General features: G+C 45.6%; 1 protein-coding gene across 1 annotated transcript in view; it reads right to left on the bottom strand.

The window, feature by feature from the left end:
- LOC140455347 (N(G),N(G)-dimethylarginine dimethylaminohydrolase 1-like) overlaps window positions 1-20,297 on the bottom strand; it is a 75,715-nt gene extending 55,418 nt beyond the window's left edge. The window contains exon 1 of the mRNA XM_072550131.1: window positions 18,950-20,297. Coding sequence (XP_072406232.1) covers window positions 18,950-19,240 — 291 coding nt within the window. The 5' untranslated portion in view covers window positions 19,241-20,297. The remainder of the gene's footprint in view (window positions 1-18,949) is intronic.
- Between the last annotated feature and the right edge of the window lie 393 nt (window positions 20,298-20,690).

The following is a 20,690-nucleotide window of genomic DNA, read 5'->3' as shown; positions in this document are numbered from 1 at the left end:
TAAATAATCAAGGGTCAAAAGGAGGAGTAGAAATAAATACTTCTATTTACAATTGTTTTCTATGATACATATTTTGACTTGGATGATGAAATTTAACAACTGGCAGTTGTGAAGGATGTGGCCAAAAGATTTCGTAAAAGGGCAGAAGTTGTCTCTCGCTCCTTCTCTCTGCAGTAAACATGATCTAAAAAGCATGAATTTTCCCACAAATGCACAGTAGCCAAGTTTGCAGATAACACAAAAATGCAAATGGACAATATGACACAAACACTTTGCAGAGAAACATAGACAGGTCAAGCAAGTACGAAAAAAAACTTGTCAGGTGGACTATAATATGGGAAAGTGTGAGATTATGCACTTTGACAAGAATAGAACAGCTGAATATTATTACAACAGAAACCGACAGCACAGAGGGAATTGAGAGTCCTTGTGTATAAATTGCCAAAAGATAGCATCCAAGTTCAGAGGTAATTGGGAAGGCAAATGGAATATAGGCCTTTGTTTCAAAGGAAGCGGCATTGAAAAACATGCAGTTCTCAGGAGTTCAAATAAACACTTCTACATATATCCTAAATATACAGAATACTGTTCATTGTATTATAACACTCTGGCATAGTTGTTCTTCTCAGACCTAGACTGCATGCCTGACTGTTGGTTTTAGAATTCCAAGTTACACATTTCATTACTGTGTTCAAAGCTGCTGAGAGGCTTCAGGGATCTACTTGAAGAATTGTAGGGATTCATACAACTGTGGATAGACCAGAGAAAATGAGATTATGCCCCTGAGGGCAGAGGTGGTGAACAGGCTGTTAAAATTGTGCGGGATTGGGTGGAGAAAACAAAGAGAAGCTGTTCCTAATGGCTGAAGGGTCAGCAACCAGATTTAAAGGTGTTAGGGAACAAGTATTTTAGGAATGGATTTCACAGGGGAAAACAGGAGGCAAGGTCAGAGAGAGAGAAACAAATTGGAAAAAGTACAGACTGGATGGGCTGAATTGCGTCTTTCTGTGCCAAGTGAAAGGAAGTCAGAGACGTTAGCAGCATTAACAACACAAAAGCTTAGGTGACCAAAAGCACCATCTGCTAGTTTTGCCTGCATTCAATTGACCAGAAATGTCAGCAGTGACAGAGATTAAAATAAACTAATGGAAATCAAACTCCTACCTAAGAATAGTGATTCAACATACACACTTTCTTCAAATGTAGAGTTTAAAAAGCACTCAGTACGTTCTGGTCATGTGCACGCCTGTGTTCATAAGGTTTTATTTCAATACATGGTTTGTGGTTCAACCCATTCAAAACAGTCACAGAGACCTGAAGATGTTTCCTGCAATCCTCACATAGAGTCGTGGAGATGTACAGCACAGAAACAGACCCTTCAGTCTACCTCGCCCATGCTGACCAGATATCCTCACCTAATCTAGGTCCCATTTGCCAGCAAATAGCCCAGATTCCTTGAAATCTTTCCAATTCATATACCCATCCAGATGCCTTTTAAATGTTGCAATTGTACCAGCCTCCACCACTTCCTCTGGCAGCTCATTCCATACATGCACCACCCTCTGGGTGAAAAAGTTGGCCCCTTAGGTCCCTTTTAAATCTTTCCCTCTCACCCTGAACCTTATGCCCTCTATGTCTGGTAGCAGTATCTGTGCAGTTTCTCAGCCCACTGGTCCTCAAATCCCCTCTTCCTTGTGCAACTGGCATGGGGTCCTCACAGTTATTCACATCACCCACCGCTTCCTCCATATCAATGAACCCTTAAAAGATGTATATGAAAAGAACATTCTATTTGTGTACACAAGCGTAAATACTGTGATCAATGAAACAAGGGCTGAATACTTCTGGCACACTTCCAGGAAACTCCTGAATGCTGAAACTGGCGGTCCAACCCTTTGCCCAGCATTGTAATGGAGCTCTGACCCATATAATATCTCTCAACTCTTCCACACACAAATATAATGGAGGCCTCAACAGGCTAAATGTGTCGAAGATGGGAGAATTTAGAACTCAAGGTCACCACTGAATGATAAGGGGCCACTCCCTTAAAACACAAATGGAGGAAGAGAAAATTCTCCTCCTCATTGGGCATTGAGAATCTACAGAACCATCTTAGGTCAGATTAGATTACTTACAGTGTGGAAACAAGCCCTTCGGCCCAACAAGTGCACACCGACCCTCCGAAGAGCAACCCACCCAGACCCATTCCGCTACATTTACCCCTTTACCTAACACTACGGGCAGTTTTAGCATGGCCAACTCACCTAACCTACACATTTTTGGACTGCGGGAGGAAACCAGAGCACCCAGAGGAAACTCACGCAGACACAGGGAGAATGTGCAAACTCCACGCAGATAGTTGCCCGAGGTGGGAATTGAACCCAGGTCTCTGGCACTGTGAAGCAGCAGTGCTAACTGCTGTGCCACCGTGCCGCCCACAGTCTTCCTCAAGAGGTGATGGAAACAGACACTATGAATTTTTTTAAGGCAGAGGCAGAGAGATTCTCAGTAAACAAGTGGGTGAAAGGGGGGGGCGCGATAGTGAGGGTGGAGACAGGCATAAAGTGAACTGGATGTTGAGTCCTAGAGGCTACAGGATTCCCAAGCGGATAATTAAACATAGTTCTTTGAGCTTATGCTAAGCCATATAGGTGAGGTCAATGGCCAACAGCTCATTGAAAGAGGTAGGGTTTTCAGAATCATCTTAAAACAGATCCAGACCAAAAGATCTCACAAGGTACCAATACAAAGATGACGAGTGGAGCACTTATACCCAATGTCAATAGACAATAGGTGCAGGAGTGGGCCATTCTGCCCTTCGAGCCTGCACCACCATTCAATATGATCATGGCTGATCATCCTCAATCAGTATCCTGTTCCTGCCTTATCTCCATAACCCTTGATTTCACTATCCTTGAGAGCTCTATCCAACTCTTCCTTGAAAGTATCCAGTGACTTGGCCTCCACAGCCTTCTGGGGCAGAGCATTCCATACACCCACCACTGTCTGGTTGAAGAAGTTTCTCCTCAACTCTGTTCTAAGTGGCCTACCCCTTATTTTTAAACTGTGTCCTCTGGTTCAAGACTCACCCATCAGCGGAAACATGTTTCCTGCTTCCAGAGTGTCCAATCCTTTAATAATCTTATACATCTTGATCAGATCCCCTCTCAGCCTTCTAAACTCAAGGGAACACAAGCCCAGTCACTCCAATCTTTCAGCGCAAGATAGTCCCGCCATTCCGGGAATTGACCTCATGAACCTACGCTGCACTCCCTCAATAGCCAGAGTGTCTTTCCTCAAATTTAGAGACCAAAACTGCGCACCATATTCCAGGTATGGTCTCACCAGGGCCCTGTACAGCTGCAGAAGGACCTCTTTGCTTTTATACTCAATTCCTCTTGTTCTGAAGGCCAGCATGCTATTAGCTTTCTTCACTGCCTGCTGTACCTGCATGCTTGCTTTCATTGACTGATGTACAAGAACACCTAGATCTTGTTGTACTGCCCCTTTACCTAACTTGACTCCATTTAGGTAGTAATCTGCCTTCCTGTTCTTGCCAAAGTGGATAATCACACATTTATCCACATTAAACTGCATCTGCCATGCATTTGTCCACTCACCTAGCCTGTCCAGGTCACCCTGTATTCTCCTAACATCCTCCTCACATTTCACCCTGCCACCCAGCTTTGTGTCATCAGCAAATTTGCTAATATTACTTTTAACACCTCATCTATATCATTAATGTACATTGAAAAAAGCTGCAGTCCCAGCACTGATCCCTGCGGCACACCACTGGTCACCGCCTGCCATTCCAAAAGGGAGCTGTTTTTCACTAGTCTTTGTTTCTTGTCAGCCAACCAATTTTCAATCCATGTCAGTACTTTGTCCCTAACACCATGTGCCCTAATTTTGCTCACTAACCTCCTATGTGGGACTTTATCAAAGGCTTTCTAAAAGATCCACTGGATCTCCCTTGTCCATCTTCAGAGTTACATCCTCAAAAAATTCCAGAAGACTAGTCAAGCATGATTTTCCCCTTCATAAATCCATGCTGACTCTGACCTATCCTGTTACTGCTATCCAGATGTGTTGTAATTTCGTCCTTTATAATTGACTCCAGCAGTTTTCCCACCACTGAGGTCAGACTAACTGGTCTATAATTCACTGTTTTCTCTCCCTCCTTTCTTAAAAAGTGGGACAACATTAGCCACCCTCCAATCCACAGGAACTGATCCTGAATCTATAGCACATTGGAAAATGATCACCAATGCATCCACGATTTCTAGAGCCACCTCCTTCAGTACCCTGGGATGCAGACCATTAGGTCCCGCGGACTTATCAGCCTTCAGACCTAACAGTCTCTCCAACACCATTTCCTGCTAAATATAAACTCCCTTCAGTTCAGGTCCTTCGGCCACTATTACATCTGGGAGATTGCTCATGTCTTCCCCAGTGAAGACAGATCTAAAGTACCAATTCAACTCTTCTGCTATTTCTTTGTATCCCGTAATAAATTCACCCGTTTCTGTCTTCAAGGGCCTAACTTTAGTCTTAAACATTTTTTTTTTCTTTTCACATACCTAAAAAAGCCTTTACTATCCTCCTTTATATTTTTGGAGAAAGTGAGGACTGCAGATGCTGGAGACCAGAGTTGAAAAGTGTGGTGCTGGAAAAGCGCAGCAGCCCAGGCGGCATCCGAGGAGCAGGAGAATTGACATTTCGGGCAAAAGCCTGAAGAAGGGCTTATGCCCGAAACATCGATTCTTCTGCTCCTCGGATGCTGCCCGGCCTGCTGCGCTTTTCCAGCACCACACTTTTCATCTCCTTTATATTTTTGGCCAGTTTACCTTCGCACCTTATTATTTCTTTGTGTATTACCTTTTTAGTTATCCTCTTTGTTCTTTGAAAGCTTCCCAGTCCTCTGATTTCCCACTCTTCTTTGCTATTTTATACTTTTTCCCTTTTGTCTTTACATGTTCCTTAACATCCCTGGTCATCCACGGCTACCCCTGCCTCCCCTTAGGATCTTCCTTCCTTTTTGGAATGAACTGATCCTGCATCTTCTGCATTATACCCAGCAATACCTGCCATCGTTGTTCCACTGCCATCCCTGCTAGGGTATTGTACCATTGAACTTTGGCCAGCTCCTCCCTCATAGCTCCATCATTCCCCTTATTCAACTGAAATATTGTCACTTCCGATTCTACCCTCTCCCTTTCAAACTGTAATTAGATTTAGACAGTAATTGTCCCTCAGTCAAAAACAGTCACCATCACACTGGCATTAGCGTGCATTTATTGCAGATTAGTTTTGCCACATTGCAACAAAGCAGCTCGTGGATTGTCCAGCACTACCGAGAAATCCAGCAGCCGGGAAGAGCGCTATGTAAATGCAGGTTCCTATTGCCATTGCGGAAGGGCTCATCACTTTGCAGGGAGAATGCTGGATGGGCCAATGTCACACAGTTCTCGTGGGTCCGGAGGGCTGTGACCTTAGCACATGATCTCAAACGTTTTCAATTCACTTTGCCCCCTGGATGGTTCTGCATTTTGAAGAGCAGCTGCCTGGAATATTCCATGACCAGAGAATCAACAACAACTAAAATTACTGAGCAAACAAATCTAAAAGTCTGACCTGAAACACTGCAGAGCTTGGATCACAAGCTGCCTGTTGCAAACGCGGATTGAGCCACTCCCACCCAAACCTGCCAACGTCACTGTACGTTCAAAGATTCACTCATTCAGCGTTGAGCGGCTGAAGCATCCTCTACCTTTAGTGACTGCAGGCAGCGTCAAACTAAGAAATCCCACCGGTTTGGCTCCCTCCAATTACCAAGGCAAACTCAGGGCCTACAAATCAAGGCTTTCTACAGTTACAGTATGTGCTAACAGATCTATCATATCTCCCAGTTTATTAAAACAGAAGGTTCATAAGAACCAGAACCAGGAGTAGGCAATTCAGCCTGTCTAGTTTGCTTCACCATTTAACACCATCATGGCTGACCTCATTAGAGCCTCAACTCCACTTTCAAATCTGCTCACCATAACCCTTTAGCAGACAAGCAGGAGGCTGGAAGAACAGAGAGGCAGCATCGGGAGGTGGAGTCAAAAAGTATGGTGCTGGAAAAGCACAGCAGGTCAGACTGCATCCGAGGAGCAGGAGAGTCGACGTTTTGGGCATGAGCCCCTCGTCAGGAATTCGTTGACTTTCCTGCTCCTCAGATGCTGCCTGACCTGCTGTGCTTTTCCAGGACCATACTTTTTGACTTTGATCTCCAGCGTCTGCAGTCCTCCCTTTCTCCTGAAGGAGAGATCCTGAAGAAGAGTTATACCCAAAACGTTGACTTCACCGCCACCTCATGATACCTGGCTTGCTGTGTTCTTCCATCCTCCTACTTCTCCACTTTGGATTCCAGCATCTGCAGTTTTTTCTTGTCTCTCAACATAACCGTGGGCAGCACGGTGGCACAGTGGTTAGCACTGCTGCCTCACAGCGCCAGAGACCCGGGTTCAATTCCCACCTCAGGCGATTCTCTGTGTGGAGTTTGTACATACTCCCTGTGTCTGCGTGGGTTTCCTCCGGTTTCCTCCCACAGTCCAAAGATGTGAAGGTCAGGTGAATTGACCATGCTAAATTGCCGGTAGTATTAGGTAAGGGGTAGATGTAGGGGTATGGGTGGGTTGTGCTTCGGCGGGGCAGTGTGGACTTGTTGGGCCGAAGGGCCTGTTTCCACACGAAGTAATCTAATAACCCTTTAAGCTATTACGGTACTAGTGAAAAATCTGCCTACCTCCTCCTTAAATTTATTCAATGTCCTGGTGTCTACCACATTCTGGGAGGGTGAACTCCACAGATTTACAACCTTTCAAGAAAAGAGATTCCTCCTCTTCTTTGTTTTAAATCTACTACCCCTTAGTCTAAAGCTAGGGAATTTCGTTCTAAATTGTCTCATGGGTGGGATGTTTCCTCCACCTCTACATTGTCAATTGCCTTTAGCATCGTATATACTTCAATTAGATCTTCCCTCGTTTTTATGAACCTTATTGAGTTTCGGCCTAAATTGCTCCATCTCTCTTCGTAAGGCAAGCTTTTCATTGAATTCCTACAGGATAGAAGCATTTGGTCCATCAAGTCCACCCCGATCAGCATCCCAACATTCCCTATAACCCTGCATTTCCCATGGCTAATTCACCTAACCTGCGCATCTTTGGACGGTGGGAAGAAACCAGAGCACCCAGAGGGAACCCATACAGACAAAAATATGCAAACTCCATCCAGTTGCCCAAAAGGTGGAATTGAACCCAGGTACCTAGTATCGGGAGGTAGCAGCACTAATCACTGAGCCACCATATCTTCTGCCCTCTAGACTGAATCTCGTGAACCTTTTCTGAACTGTTTCCAGTCCCTATTTTTTTAACAATGCGAATTGTTCTCTTTTTATATATCAACTGCGCATTTTCACTCTCACATTCTCAATAAACTATCCTACAAATCCTGCAGGCACCATACCAACCTCAGCAGCACAAACTCTCACCATACATATTTTTATAGTTAGTTTGTTAGACCCTGGGGAAATAGTGACTCTGTCTCGGCATCAGCTATATATATAACATCACGGTAACACTTACTGCACACAGACTGATAGCGTAATGCACACTTCCACGGTGCTACACTGCAACAGCACCTTGACTGTAGAGTCAAACCGCACAGAAACAGTTCCCTCGGCTCAACTCGTCCATGCTGACTACTTCCTAAACCGTAGTCCGATTTGCTCCATATCCATACCGAACAGAAACAGGCCATTCGGCCCATTGAATTTGCACAGACTCTCTGAAGAGCATCCCACCCAGCACTCTACCTTATCCCCATGAGTCCGCATTTTTCATAGCTAATCCACCTAGCCTTCGCATCCCTGGATACTACGGACAATTTAGCATGGCCAATCCAGCTAAACTGCATGTCTCTGGACTGTGGGAGGAAACCTGAGCACCCGGTGAAAACCCACACGGACGTGGGGAGAACAGGCAAACTCCACACAGACAGTCGCCCAAATGAGGGACTGAACCTTGGCAATGACGCTGTGCCACCCCTGACCATCCCTCTGAACCCTTCCTATTCATGTACATGTCCAAATGTCTTTTAAATGTTGTAACTGTACCCGTCCCTAACACTTCCTCTGGCATCCCATACATGCAGCACCCTCTTAAGTCTAGGTCCCTTTTAAATCTTTCCCCTCTCATTCTTAACTTATACCCTCTAGTTTTGGACTTCCCTACCCTGGGGAAAAGACCTTGGCTATTCACCCTATCATGCCCCTTATAATTGTATAAGCCTCCAATAATGTCATCCCTCAGCCTCCAACACTGCTGAGAAAATAGCCCCAGCCTATCAGCCCCTCCTTATAACTCAAACCCTCCAGTCTCAGTAACATTTTTTTTGCACTCTTTCCCATTTAATAACACCCTTCTGATTGCAGTATGATTGGCACAGTGACCAGTACATCTGGCTCTACACCAGTGTTACTAGTTTCTCAGTCTGGTCTATTGAATAGTCTCAAATCACAAAGCACACTGTTTGTCATTGTATTCTTCTGTCCCCTCTGGAAGGGGACGTTGAGTTAAAATGAAAAATTGTGGACAGACAAGGCAATATTAGAAAACCCAGTCACTGGAATTTTCTGTCTTGCTGTAGGGAGATGAGGAAACATATTTGTTGTTTCCTGGTCTAATTGCTGACAGGATTTCCAGAAGGTCAGTCGGTAACTAAGATTTCAAAAGTACATTGAATTAAATTTAATAAATTTCATTAAAGATGTTTGCGCTGCTTTGCAGGCTAAAAAACAAAATACTGGAAAAGGCGTTTTCAGAATCTTTAAAAGAGAAAGAAAGATTTTGCGAGGATTTCCACGGGGTAGAGCATTAATTCAACAGGAATCTGTCCAAATGTAGGCCCCATTTCAGCAGGAAAAGAGGATGCTGGCTCTCAAGAATGTTTTTTTTTGCAACCAGATGCTGAGCATTTCCAACTTGACAGTCTTCCAACGCTCCACACAAACCCTTCCAAAAAACACTTGCCGAGGTCACAGAGGTCAAGGTAAAAGTTCAAACCAAATCAATAAAGACTTCAGTTCTCCTCTCAGGAGGGAGGTGGATGGGCAGCCAGATGTTGTTCCTTCAAATTTTGAACGGGTTGTACAGGAAGGTATTTTCACTCGGGGGAGCGGAAGAGAGAGGGAAGGGGCGGGGTGGTCCAAGGATGTCGCTATTAAATATAGACACAACCAGCCCTCACAAATGGAATTGCAACCATGTGGAACATTTGAGCTGAATAATATAGACACGTTTCGGGGGGGAGCACAGGAGGGAGACAGAAATAGAAGGAACATGTTGATAAGTGGAGATAATGTGGGGTGACAATGCGAACATTGGCACGGACCAGACGGGTCAAGTGGTCTGCTCTCATGCTGTAAATCTTCTGCGCAACACCACATGAAAATTCCTTCTGCAGGATCCGTCATGGGATCATAAATCCACATTACGCCACAGGAGATGGAGATTTAAGCCTTAAACAGGAATCTCATGCCTGAACCGATGGTTTTTAATTCTTCCAAACGTCAACCCTCTTAAACAAAAAAGGGGCACATTTGTGTCCTCGCTGCCTGGCTTTTAAACATGTCAATGGATAGAATATTGTCTCATGACCCACTTTTCCACCCTGTTCCAACAATGCCGAACAGCTTCCTAGGTGTCAAGACTAGCTGACCACTTTTTTTAAGCTGCTTAGATTAGAGGTAGAAGTTGAATTTCCACTGGTGCACCCGGAATGAACTGGGTGGTCTGAGGTCAAACCAATTTCTGCTGCAGGCACAAATGCCCAGTCCATACACTCAAAATTCCGATCTTCTGCTTAACCAATTCTGGATCTGAGCCAGGCACTGAACGACAGTGAAATAATAAGAAGCTGCACTCCTGAATCCTGGGTGGAGGAAGAAAAAGGCAGACCCTTGAGTATACACAAAGTCGTCTTTATGGGAGTGCGTCTGCCATCAACTCCGATCTTGCAAGAGAAACAATTTGAGAAACAATTTCAGGCGGAATTGCATTATTCAGGCACAAGTGAAATGAAAAGCTTTCATTCAAGACTTGTCACAGCGAGAGGACAGAGTGGCTCCCTGAATCTCTCACAGGACTGCATACAATGAAACCCTTTTGCGCTGTCTTCCTTTCCTATTGACAGATTGTGAAATGCAAAGCTTCATCTTCTCACTACTAAGTTAACAGAACACACACAGGCATCTGGCCCAAGGAACCTACGCTGCACCATCAATTCCATCGACGTACTCTTTGCCCCTTTGAGTGCATTGACTTTCCTCTCCGAAGCACGTGACCCACCATCAATTCATGGAAATTGGTTGGGCACGGAAACAAATAAATTTGCAAGGTTAGGGAATTAGAGCTGGGGAAATGAGCGTGATTGGTCTCCAGATAGCAGGGATGGATGGGCCAAATAGCCTTCATCATTACCACTAATCACACTGTTGACTTAACACCACGCTGTTTGGTAGCAATTTCTACATTGTAGGTGAGGAAATATCTCCTGAACTCATGATTAGCAACAATCTTGCAGTTTTGCTCCATATTTTAGCTTCCTTGGGGCTCCGCTGTTCTCAATAATCCTACCCGAACAATCAGCTATTTCTGGTGATTAAAGCTGCTGGCCCTGTGCTAAAGTGGGAATGATGTCTCAAAAGTGGGACACTTCCACCCCATAGCTGTATTTGCCTTTTCTGTCCAGGCCCATTTGCCTTCAACAATGTCTATGGACACAAACCTGGACATTTTGCCACGTCAGTGTGTTTGCACACTGCTCCTCCCATTCTCAAGTGAGTCATTCTGCTCATCAAACTCGTTTCATTAATAATGCCAGAATATCCAACCACAGAGATATTCTGCAGAAGCCACGCCTAAGAAGCACCATTCCAAACAAAGCATCCACATTTGCAAATTACACACACACTCCCCGATGACAAACCAAGACAAGATCAGAAAACGAAAAACTGTAGGCAGTTATAAGAATGAGTCAAGTTAACCAGTGGGCATGCAAGCTCTGTGGAACAGCAGTAGGCATTCAGCCCTTCAAGCCTCTTCCACCTTTGAGTAATGGCGATCTTTACCCACCTTGGCTGTATGACCCATCCCCATGACCCTTGGCTAGCACCATCTGCTGGTCTCAGATTTATTAATTACAATGATATCAATTTAATTTTCTAAGAACGGTTCAACAAATTCTCTCCAAATTGGTGCTCTTTGCAATCTTGACCAAGGTGACAACCAGCTACTGAAATTAGCTTGCAGATATTAAGCTCAAACTGGGCACATCTGAATGAAGATCAAAAGCTTCTATTGTTCTGTTCAATTTATTGCATTGATTCAGTGACAAGCAGTTTTATATTGCAAGCTTTCTTTTGTTGTTGGACAAAAGCTAACAGGATCAGAGAGGCATTCACAAAATCTAAAAACACAAATGCCCAAAGTAGTCCTACAGCACATTGACTACCTTCTCAAGGGCAACTAGGAGCTGGCAATAGATGCTAAGCAGTCAGCGATGCCCACATCCCAGGAGTGAACTTAATAAAAAGATATTCAAGCTTAAAAAGCAGGAACCTCTAATGCAAGACCATTAGCTGTCACAGAATCAGAAGGTCATGACTTTAAATCTTCAATTACCCCTGTTAGTCCAGGCTCCTTCATAACACACAGTGACCCCTGCCAGTCAAAGTATGCTTGTGAACTTTGCACTTTGACCCTCACTAGGCAAAGAGTAGTAAGGATTACAGAGAACACCAAGACAGTTAGATTGATTGAACACAGAGGTCTGTATGACCTAATTGAACAATGGGTTGAATGACCCTATTTCTATAACTATACCAATGATAATAGCTCCTTACCAACCTTCAGAAAACAGCATTCATTGAAATGTCTTTCTATGTGGAATAGCATCCTATGTTCTCAGAAGCTGTAGTCACTGAGAAGCAGATGTCATGTAACAGCCAATGAGGAGCGTGCGTGTGCAAAAGATTGATTTTTAAAGAGTGATTGAAATGACGGGCAGTCTGTTAGTTTCTTTTATCAATCACTGACAAGTCCAGCACACTCCGTACAAATCAGCACAATCCAAACGGCCAACAAGAAATCAACTGACCTTCAAAGTGAAACTATATAAATGTTGCCAAATTACTATTTAAGCTGCTCTCAACTCAACCCTCCCTGCCCCAGACCCCAGAGTCCACCCCTTTACTCACTCATCGCAACCAGCTAGCAGTCCAGCAACATGAAATTTTGAAACGCATGTTGCGATTTTTCAGATTGCACCATGGCCTCACTCCTTCACATATCTCATAGCCTTCTCCAGCACCACACTCCTCCAACATCTCTAAGCATCAGTAATTTCATCGATCCACCATTGGTGACCAAGGTAATGCCACCGAATGCAATCAACCTCACCCTGTCCTGCAACATCCAAACTCATGCTCCTCCTTTAAGCAGCCCTTAGCATCAATCCTCCACCAAATTCCTGCTGAATTGTTTCAACATGTGCTGAAGTGGCTCCATGTTATGTAAGCTGATAACACACTAGTGGACTTTAACTGCATTCAGATACAAACTACGCGTAGCGATATGCTTCTTAATTCAAAATTCCTGCAGCTTATCAACTAGGTAATGGGGAGAAGAAAATCATTTTTAGCGACTCCCCTCCCATCCCACATTACCATCACTTGTCTGCACCCACCTGTGATCCAGCCCTGTAATGATCCTATTGCACTTTAATAAGCTACATCAAGTTCACAATACTGCATTGTGTGACTGAAAGAGGAGACCATTGCTCCTCTACAATCAACCCTAAACTTTAATTGTAACATAAGTCGATCACTCTGTTCTGAAGATACAGATACCCACAAATGCAGCTTCTCAAAACTGTTATGCTTTCATTTAGCAGCACGCCTTGCCTCCGTACCATTGTTGTCACAGCCGCCACATGTAACAATGTAACTCAGTCTGTTCATACACATAGTTGCATACAGGCATGTCACTGATATCAGTGCACTGTGAATACAAGTGGGAATTGATATACAAATGAAGTGACACCTCCATTTGACCTGCCTCTTCCAAATCCCCACCAAACCAAGTCAATGCATATTCAAACAAAATCGACTGGAAGGTAAATGGAGTGGACGCAATTACCCAGAATTTGAGAGAGCAGGGTTGGATTACCAGCAACACGGATTCCTCTGGATATAGAAGTGTATAATAAATACGCCCCTATATTCCTGAAATGATTTTAAAAGAAAATTCAGTTTGTCTCAGAAACCTGTTGTGCTTTAATCATAAAAATAAAAAAAACTTGAGTACAAACTGTTTTTCAGAAGTTATTCTTTACCTTCAACTGAACAAAAAGTTTCATCTGTTGGTTGGCAATAGCAGCAAATTATGCAAACTTAGAAATTAGGAGCAGGAGTAGGCCATTTGGCCCCTCAAGCCTGCTCTACCAATGAATAAGGTCATGAATAACGTCGATTGGCGGTCTCTACTTCACCCACTTGCTTTCCCTCTAATCACTGCAGCACAAATATGTACCAGCTCGCTTGCATATTTCATTTTACTTGAAAGAAAGGGACACAGACTCTATTTAAAACTCTGCATTAGAACTTAATTTTAAAAGAAACGCAGAGAAGATGTTCAATTACAACTTGCAAAAGAGAACGATCATCAAAAGAGGAAATTGTTGAAAATGTCAATGGGCAGGCTCTGTGGAAGTAGCTGAGTTGTTCTTGCAGAGAGCTGGCCCAAAGCCGGTGGGCTGAATGGTGTCCCTGTGTGGGGGTAACCATTTGATGATTCAGTGGTAATGAAAACGTGACGTTTGCACAGATGTTTAGCTAACTGGGTCCCCTAGAGTGGAACTGGAGCAGTTATGGAAGTTGTTTGCTGACTCAACATTTTAGCTGAGTGAAATGAAAACAAAGAAGGTGCTGAGGATCTGAAATAAAAACAGAAAATGCTGCAGAAACTCAGCAGTATCTGAGGAGAGATAGGCAGAGTGAACGTTTCGGGTCTAGTGACTCATCATCAGAACATTCTAAAGATGTTTCACTCTGTTCTCTCTCCCCACAACAGACCTGCTGAGTTTTTCCAGCACTTTCTGTTTTTGAATTAGCTCAGTGAGTTCAGCTCAGAAGAATGACAAAACGTTTTGCAGCAAGTGACTTCAAGCAGAAATATTGAAGGGGCACAAGGCATGGAAGAGAGATTGTGGCACAGTGAGCTGCCTATAGCAAGAAGCTCAGGGCTCGACTCCCACACCAGAATGTGGTAACCAACAGAGGTGGGTTCATGCATTTTTTTTATTTACTTCTGATATAGACATCGTTGGCTGGGCCAACATTTATTGACCATTGCTAGGTGCCCTGATCAGAGAACTCAAGATCATGATGATTGAAGTAAGCAGGTACAAAGATCTGCCTCAATAGAAGGTGAAGCAACACTTTACATTGGGGGGGGGGGGGGGCTGGACAGTGAAGGTGGTTAAAAGCTTTTTCAGAAACAAGATGGCATTGATTTAAAGTGATGCTCAAACGAAGGAAGGGTAACATGAGAAAAAGTTTTTTTCACACAGTGAGGAGTTAGGATGTGGAATGCACTGCTTGGAAATGTGGTGGAGGCAGGTTCAACGGAGGCATTCTCAAGGGAATTGGATGATTATTTGGATAGAAATGGAGTACAGGGATATTGGGGGGTGGGGGGGGGGAAACACGCAGGAGATTGATGCTAGTTAATTGAACAACCAATTGTGAATCAGAGGAATGACAACTAAACTGGAATCCATGTGAGTGGGATGGATGGGATGTAATGTTTAATAAACATGATTCCAATTCCACTCTATTACTGCTAGGGTTTAGATCAGAGTGGTGCTGGAAACGCACAGCAGATAAAGGTGTTCTTGCTCCAGGCATCAGGCGGTGGCGGTGGAAGAATGCTTCATCTTCCACCTTGGAACACTTCAACCCCAGGGCATCGATGTGGACTTCACCAGTTTCCTCATTTCCCCTCCCCCCACCTTACCTCAGTTCCAACCTTCCAGCTCAGCACCATCTTTATGACCTGTCCTACCTGCCAATCTCCCTTCCCACCTGTCCACTCCACCCTCCCTCCCCTCTGACGTATCACCATCATCCCAACCCCCGTTCACCTATTGTACTCTTCGCTACCTTCCCCCACCCTCCTCTCTGACCTATCACCTCCATCCCACCCACCCGCCTCCCCCTCCATTTACCTCTCCACCCTGGAGGCTTCCTGCCTCTATTCCTGATGAAGGGCTTTTGCCTGAAACATGGATTTTCCTGCTCCTCGGATGCTGCCTGACCTGCTGTGGTTTTCCAGCACCACTCTGATCCAAACTCTGGTTTCTAGCATCTGCAGTCCTCACTTTTGCTCTATTACTGCTAGACCAGTGTGAAAAGTCTTTGAAATTTATCAACGTCTCCAGTGGATGGACAAAAGCAAAAGAAAGGTTTTAAAAACAAAAAGTTGCCACATGCACTGGTTAAGATCTGGAATTATTCACAGCCAGAAGATTTCCCCAGGGTTGTCAGTGTTATGCAGCCTGCCCAGCTATATCTGGCAGGACACCAAACATCTGCACAAGCACATTCCTTTTCTTTTGCAAGTCCTGAAAAATTTTCCAGCTAATCATCTCTGTCCTCCCACGCACCCAACAGAAAGTCGCCACCTGTGGGAATCAGCAGGGAGAAAGGTCAGTGGAGGGGGACAGAACACGACAGGAATTCAGTAAATCGCACACTGCAGAATTGCCTGGATGAGGAAAACCTGTCATAACTGCACAAGTCTAAGATCACACTAGTGCTCAATAACATGAAAGTCTGTCCTCCAAGTCTGGCTGATGTGCTAGAACTGAGAGATACTAGATAAAGATCGCTTAATTGCAAGAGTGGATGAGGAATTTCAATTACAAAGATCGATGGGAGCAGTTGGGAATAACGTCCTTGAGAAACAAAACATTCGAGGGGAAATTCAGAAATTTCTAATTACCAGCAGCATTCAATATTATGGGAATGGGTAGAGTAACAGGCATTGCCAGAACAATCTCAATGGGCTGAATGGCCTACTCAGAGTCTGAGAGTTTTACAACATGGAAACAGATCCTTTGGTCCAACTCATCCATGCCAACCAAATATCTTAAATTAATTTATCATCATCATAGAATCCCAACAGTGTGGAAACAGGCCCTTCAACCCAACAAGTCCATACTGACTCTCTGAAGAGCATCCTAACTAGAGTCACCCTACTACCCTATCCCTGTAACTCTGCATTTTCCATGGCTAATCCACCTAACCTCCACATCCCAGGACACAATGGCAATTTACCATGGCCAATGCATCTTTGAACCGTGGGAGGAACCACAGCACCAATGGAAATCCACACAGACACAGGGGAAACATACAAACTCCACACAGACAGTCACTCAAGGCTGCAATTGAACCTGGGTCCCTGTTGCTGAGGCAGCAGTGTTGACCACTGAGCCACCATTAATCTAGTCCTGTTTGCCAGCATTAAACCCATATCCCTTTAAATCCTTCCTGTACCCATTGAGATGCCTTTTAAACATTATAACTGCACTCGGTTCTACCACTTCCTCTGACAGCTCATTCCATACATGCACCCCCTCTGCATGAAAGGGTTGCATCTTAGGTCCCTTTTGAACTTTGCCCCTCTCATGCTAAACCTATGCCCTCCAGTTCTGGGCTCTCCCACTCTGAGGAAAAAGATCTTGTCCATTCACTCTATCAGTGTATCTCATGATTTTATAAACCTCTATAAGGTCACGCCTCAGCCTTTGATGCTGAAAATAGCCCTGGCCTGTTCAGCCTCCCCATTTTGCTCAAACTCTCCAACTCCAGCAACAGCCTTGTAAATCTTTTCTGCACCTTTACAAGTGTAACAACATTCCTGATTAAGGAATTATGTCCGAAATGTCGACTCTCCTGCTCCTCGGATGCTTCCTGACCTGCTGTGCTTTTCCAGTGCCACACTTTTTGACTCTGATCTCCAGCATCTGCAGTCCTCACTTTCTCCAACATCTTTCCTACAGCAGCCTTTTCTTATGCTCCTAGCTTTGACAAGGATGAGTAAAATCATGAGGCGAAGGGTCTTGGAAGAGTAGTGAGGGGAAATTGTTATAATAATTGGATGGTTAAAGTACCAGAGGGTACAGTCTGAAGATGATTGTCAAAAGCAGCAAAGTCGACAGAAGATAAACATTTTCCAAATGGAACTTACCACCCAAGCGGGTGACAGAGGCATAGTCAATTGAGGATGAAGAAAATGTAAGGTCACAGGAAGCACGTTAGGTAATGACACAAGTCTACATTGATCTGTTGGACAGCCAGTACAAACGTGATGGGCCAAACAGCCACCTTCTGTGCTGTTACATTTGAGATTTTGAAAAAGGAATTGCCTGAAAGGCAAAATAAAAAGTGTTCTGCACTCAGCCAAGCCCATGGAGATATTCCTCACAATGTTACACTGATCCAAATCCAGTTTAACAAAGGTTACTGACAGTAGAAACTGGGATTAGGCTTAGCTTTGTTGCTTTACATAGAAGAGCAGTTGTCCAGTCTCTCTCTCTCTCTCACACACACACACACACACACACACACACACACTCTCTCTCTCACTCAGACACAGATGACACTGACACAGACAAACAAATAATATCTGCCTGGCTGAACTAATAGAATGATCAATGACACTGTAAAGATATCTCGAGCCAGCAGCTGGAGTGAAAAGAGAGAACGGACAAAATGGTACATCCCAAAAACATAGGTCACCCGAAACAGAACTAGCATGCTAGATGTTAGGAATCACAGTTTGAAGGCAGTGACTCGCCCTGTATTAACAAAATAATATGTGTCATGTTTCAAAATCACCCAAGCCTCAGGCTTGGCCCTCAGTGACTGTCAGAACAAATCAGCTTAACCTTTTGCGGGAGCAGAGCTACATGTGTGGCAAGGGATGGAGGGAGGGAGAAAGAAAGAGGGGGGACTGGAAGATGGGTGAGGATCAGATCAAGTAAAAAACGTAGAAAATGAAAGCCTAGAGCAGAATGATGGGTAATGGTAGACAGGGGCAGTTGAGGGGGTACGGAGATTAGTTTAATGGGGGGAGGGAGGAGTTGGGAGGGGGAAATGGGGGTGTTGGGGAGGTGATTGGGGTAGGTGGGAGTTGGGGGGTGGTATAAATAAGGGAGTTGGAGTACTGGGAAGGATGGTGGGGGTAAATGAAGGGAGGTTGGGAAAGGGGAGGAGATTTGAGAGAGGGATACTTTGGAGGGAGGGGGGAGAGTTTGGGAGGTGAAGGAGTTTGGGGGAAAGTTTTCAGGGAGGGGAGAGATTTGTTGGGAGGTGTGTTTGGGGGAGCTTGGGGGACTTTGGGGGAAGGGGAGATAGGGGAGGGGGAGTTAGGGGAAAAGGAAGTTGGGGGGACATTGTGGGAGACGAGAGTTTGTGGAGAGATTGGGGCAGGGATATGGGAGGAGATTTTTGCAGGTAATTGGGAAGGATGAGATTTTTAGGGGGAAATTGGGGATGGGGAGATTGGGTGGGTGCAGTTTGGGGGTGATTGGGGAGGGGAGAGGTTGGGAAGGGGAGTTTAGAGGAGGCGGAGTTTGGGGGGGAAAGTTTGGGAAGAGATTGGGGAGGGGAGGAAAGTTTGGAAGGAGAACCAGTCGAGGAGTATGGAGGAATTGGGGGGTGGGCAAAGGGTGAAGAGAGCAGTTGAGTGCGTTTAGGGATACACAACGGGCGTCAGCAAAGTGCGGAAGCAGAGACGGGGGAGGGAGTCCCTCCTGAACCGTCTCTGTCTCTCTCTCTCACCTCTTTCCTCCTGTCCGGGTCTGCGGGGCGGGTCAGAAGAGCGGTGTCTCCTTGCACCACCACAATGTCCTCCACACAGAGGCTGAGGGGCAGCCCGGGCTGCTCGCTGGCCGGCAGCTCGATCACCTGCAGGCCCAGTTTCTGCCTCAGGACCCCGGTGTAAACGCCGAGCTGGCGGTGCAGTTTCGCAGCGTCCAGCCCGCAGCCTTCGCTGTCCTCCCCGTCCTTCACTCCCACTCCGGCCGGGATGCCCCTGACGATGGCGTGGGTGTACTTCCCGAACAAAGCCATGGCTCCCGGTGGAAACTGTACCTTTTCCCGGGAGCTGGAGACCAGCAGATCAATCTGAATTCGACTTTTCGTTCAATTGCTAAATTCCGGTCTAAATCGTCTCTGCTTGTCCCTCGCTCCTGTTTAACTAATTCTGTGCCCGTTATGAAAGTACAATTACCCCTGTCCAACTCGCCCCCCGCTATATTCTTTTCCCTGTATTCCCCCCTCTGTTCCTAACCGCTTTATTCCCGACTTGATATGAACCCACTTGGTTATGGTTAAGAATCCCTTCCTCCCTCTCTCTCTCTCTCCCGTCCTTTTCAACCTTCTCTCGGAATCCTCACTGACCCAGCACCGGCCGATCATGTCATTCCCGCTCGAACCGTGTGTGGGTCCCGGACTCCTCGCACTTTTTTTCAAAATTCAAAACAAATGTGACTTTTCTTTTTCCCCCCCTCCCTCTTTCCCCCTGCTCCTCACGGCCGCCTCCTGTCAATTGGACGACTTCGATGTATAATCTGACCTGATATCTTCTCTTCCCCAAGAGTAATCGGCGCTTGACCACGCACCGACCCCCAGACAAATCTAAAATCTTTGACTCACAAATCCCTTCATGTTCCGCCACGCACTCACTCACTCACTCACTCATAGTTACAGTAATCCTCACATCGGATCTGTAGAGTCCCCTTTTTGTCACCCCCACCCCCGATTCTTTTTTCTCTCTATCGATTTTTGTCTTTATTCTCTCTCTCTCTCTTTCTTTGTCCCCTCTCTCTCCGGATCCCGCTCCGTTTACGGATGGATACTGTGTGTGATAACGCCGCCGAGAGACAGAGATTTAAACGTGACTCGATATTAAAGCGTTTCCATCGGGCAGTGTTTACAAAGAGAGAGAGAGAGAGAGAGAGGGGTAGCAAAGACAGGACCGAGACAGGGAGGGGAGAGGCGGAGCGGAGGGAAGGAGGAAGGTGAAATGAGGTAACGGTTGGTTCCTCTCTTCAAGATGTACCCAGTCAGTAACTCCCTACGCTGTAGGACCGTGGGCGAAGTTTCATTGCAACACGTTAAGATACGCGGCCCCCTTTCAGTTCTGAGACCTTTACTCCCCGGAAATAGTCTTGCGAGGCAGCTGGACTGATGCACAGCAAGATCCCACCAATAGCCAGGAACCCCCCTTCCCCACCCACCCCAGAGATTTCTTGATGAAGGGCTGATGTTCGAAATGTCCATCCTCCTCAGGATGCTGCTTGACCCGCCGTGCTTTTCCAGCGCCTCACTCTTGACACTTCCCTCAAGGGGGTGGGGGGGTGTACCTCAACCTCAACCTCCACCTCCACCTCCTCCCCACCCACCCAATCGCCGCCAACTCCACCACTGCATGGTTTTTCGGCGTGGCGTCTCCGACAGTGCGGCGCTCCTGCGGGTGTGCACCGGCTCGGTCACCGGTCTGGATCCCCTCGCTCTCTCA

The sequence above is a fragment of the Chiloscyllium punctatum genome, chromosome 30 (genome assembly GCF_047496795.1).
Source record: "Chiloscyllium punctatum isolate Juve2018m chromosome 30, sChiPun1.3, whole genome shotgun sequence".
NCBI lineage: Eukaryota > Metazoa > Chordata > Chondrichthyes > Orectolobiformes > Hemiscylliidae > Chiloscyllium > Chiloscyllium punctatum.
This window is presented reverse-complemented; position numbering and strand designations above follow the sequence as displayed.